Source organism: Protobothrops mucrosquamatus, unplaced genomic scaffold, assembly GCF_001527695.2.
Source record: "Protobothrops mucrosquamatus isolate PMUCROS unplaced genomic scaffold, P.Mucros_1.0 scaffold3672, whole genome shotgun sequence".
Taxonomy (NCBI): Eukaryota; Metazoa; Chordata; class Lepidosauria; order Squamata; family Viperidae; genus Protobothrops; species Protobothrops mucrosquamatus.
In genome coordinates this window covers 81,981-85,272 of record NW_015389629.1, presented here as the reverse complement: position 1 = coordinate 85,272, position 3,292 = coordinate 81,981, and the positions used below count along the sequence as shown (strand labels likewise).

Genomic DNA, 3,292 nt, shown 5'->3' with positions numbered 1-3,292 from the left:
CAGGTGACTGAGAGTTCTAGTGCTGCCTTCGGTATGAAAGCTGGCTGGGTGACTATGGGCCCAATCACCAGGTGACTGGAGAGTTCTAGTCCCACCTTTGGAATGAAAACAGGCCGGGTGACTTTGGCCCAATCCCCAGGAGACAGTGAGTTCTAGTCTCACCTTAGCTATGAACGCCAACTGGAGGAATTTGGGCCTGTCCCTCTTTCTTAGCCCCACCCCCACCTCACAGGGTGGTTGTGGGTAAAAATAGGAGAAGGATTAGACAAGTATTAGACAAGTTCAGTGCATTGAGTTATTTATAAAAATAATAAAAGTGGGATATAAACTAATAAAATTAAATTAAAATTAAATTAAAAAAGGAGACTGACATGGAATGTTGAGGAGGTTGCCACCTAGGATGGGATAAAAATGGTGGGCATGCATTCAGACTCCATCTTATGTTACCTGGCTGGACTATGCATCACATATCTTAAAAGGGGCGGGGTCTCAATGCTGCGGTCCAGGCTGCCACCTTTTAACCCCTCTTCCCCCGTGCCCCTGGGTGCAACAGAGATGCCCCTCAAAAACCTTCCCAAGGCTTGCCCGTCTCATCTCCCACTGACCCCTTGTGTCTGGCGCATGAGCATCAGCTGTTGTAACACCATGTCCACGTCTTCCAGGTCCCCCTCGTCGCTCTCGTCCTTGGCTGTCGGGCTCCCTTCCGGGGAGCTGTAAGGGCTGACCTCCACCTCTTCGTGGCCCCAGATCGTCTGGCGACAAAAGGGGCAGGTGGGGGATTTTGAAAGCTGGCAAGAAGCAGAGAGGGTCCCGTTAGGATTTGCTGCCCCACGACTCAACCCTGCGCAAGGGACAAGGTTCGCCCAATGTCAGGTATGAACAACCAGTTTCTCACATGAAGAGTTCAGTTAGCTACTCTATTGCTTATGCCTATTTACAGGAATCTTCCCAGATTGGCAGTTTGCCCCTGGGCCAGGCTAGATAAGATTCAACAGCATTCAAGGTGTCAAATCTTGCTCTCTTGTGCCTACATAAAGATTCCAGACTAATTGCTTACTTGACTCCTCCTTCTGGCTCCACCGGTCTCTCTTCGACACCCAAGGGGGGAAAGGATGGGGGAAAAATGGGGGGGTCTTAAGAAGCAGAACTTCCATGTTCTTTCCACCACAAGTGGGCCCTCTTAACCCCCCAAACCTGCAACGAAAACTGGGTTGTGGGAATAGTCTTCCCTTCTGGGTTCTCCTGAAACTGGAAGCTCCAGAAAGAGAGCAGAAAGAAACAGCTTCTAATCTAGACTTCATGTTTGAGATAGGCGAAAAAAAATTAAATCTTAATTTAATTTTGGGATTGGTTGATTAGCTTGTTTGCTGTAGAAATGGCGACTATTTACTAAATGTAGGTAGTCCTTGACTTACCACCAGAATTGGGAGAAGAATTTCTGTTGCTAAGAGAAACATTTGATAAGTGGGCTTTGCCCCATTTTACGACCTTTTTTTGCCACAGTTGTTAAGTGAAAAACATGGATGTTCAGTCCATCTGGCTTCCGCCCCTTCACTTTGCTTGTCAGAAGGTCGCAAAAGGGGATCACTTGACCCCAGGACACTGCAACCATCATAAGTGTGAGTCAGTTGCAAAAATGGCCGAATTTTGATCACGTGACCCTGGGGATGCTGGGGTGGCCACGAGGGTGGAAATCAGTCATCAGTCACTTTTTTCAATACTGTTGTAACTTTGTTCGGTCGCTAAGTGGAACGGGGGTAAGTCAAGGACCCCCTGTATTTGACTGCACTGAAAAAAGTTGGAGCTCAATGCTTTTTTCGCTTTCCCTCTTTATCCCTCGCTTCTCTTACCCTCCTTTTTCCCCCCTTTTCCTATTTCCCTACAATTTTTCTTTTCATTTGTATTTTATAGTATGGATCCTCTTCATAAAAAGGTTCTGAATAAAAAAATAAAATAAAAACAAAACAAAACGGAAAGGGAGGTGGGGAATCACCTGCCATGACCTAAGGCACTCCCGGCAGAGAAGATGCCCGCAAGGCCGAATCTGGACATCCTTGTTGTTCTCAGCGCAGATTTTGCAAAGCTGGAAGGTGGATTCCACCTGGCTGTAGAGCTCAAACTGTTCCTGCAGAGGAAGAAGAGGCAGGCCGAGGTGTGAAACTGGAGTCAAAATACAGTGGTACCTCGGTACTCATCCTTAATTGGTTCCGGGAGGCGCAAGGAGTACCAAACAGGTTTTTCCTATCAGGAATAGTGAGTGAAGATAGCGAGTCACACATGGCAGCTGACAGCGACTAATGCTAGTAGTCTGTGCGTTGAGTACTAAACAAACGACGAGTACTGGGACAAAAATTTCATATCAAAATGCTTTGAGTACCAAATTTGAAGAGTACCAAAGCAGCTACCGAGGTACCACTGAAGTGAGAATGAGAAATTAAAAAAAAACCCTGCTGTTCTCTTTCTTTCATTCTCTTCTCCTCCTTTCCTCTCTCCCCTTTGTTCTCTTCTCTCTTCTCTTTCCCTGTTCTTCTTCTCCTCTTCTTTTCCCTTTCTCTTCTTTTCACTTTGCCCTGTGTTCTCTTCTCTCCAATCTCTTCTCCTCTTCCCTTTCTCTGCCCTTGTCTTTTTCCCTTTCCCTTCTGTTCTTTTCTCTCTTCCCTTTTCTTTCTTCTTTCCACTTCTATCTCTGTCTGTGTATCTATCTATCTATCTATCTATCTATCTATCTATCTATCTATCTATCTATCTATCTATCTCTATCTATCTATCTATCTATCTATCTATCTATCTATCTATCTATCTATCTATCTATCTATCTATCTATCTATCTGTGTCTATTCTATCTGTTTATCTATCTGTCTGTCTGTCTATTCCAGTGGTGGCGAACCTATGGCACGGGTGCCAGAGGCGGCACTCAGAGCCCTCTCTGTAGGCACGTGCGCCGTCGCCCCAGTCCTAGGCCTTCAGCTGAGTTTTATAAAACCTTTTCACTTTAGGCCTCCGCCACCATGTGCAAAAAAAAAAAAAAAGTTTCAATCAGTCAATTTCAATTTCTCGTGGGAAAAAAAATCTTACAAAGTTGGAATTGATTGATTGAACTTTCCCACCCAGTCTGCTGTTACCACCGCAGCCACGCCCAGCCAATGGGCCACGCTCAGCCAATGGGCCACACCCACCCAGCACTCGACGATGCATAAGTGGGTTTTGGGTTGCAGTTTGGGCACTCGGTCTCTAAAAGGTTCGCCATCACTGGTCTATTCTATCTGTCTGTCTATTTTATCTATCTATCTAT

General features: G+C 45.7%; 1 protein-coding gene across 1 annotated transcript in view; it reads right to left on the bottom strand.

Annotated features, from left to right (window-relative positions):
- Positions 1-590: 590 nt before the first annotated feature.
- Positions 591-3,292, bottom strand: part of CBLC (Cbl proto-oncogene C) — a 14,000-nt gene continuing 11,298 nt past the window's right edge. The window contains exons 7-8 of the mRNA XM_029286437.1: positions 1,994-2,183; positions 591-752 (exon numbers count right to left, since the gene is read on the bottom strand). Coding sequence (XP_029142270.1) covers positions 591-752; positions 1,994-2,183 — 352 coding nt within the window. The remainder of the gene's footprint in view (positions 753-1,993; positions 2,184-3,292) is intronic.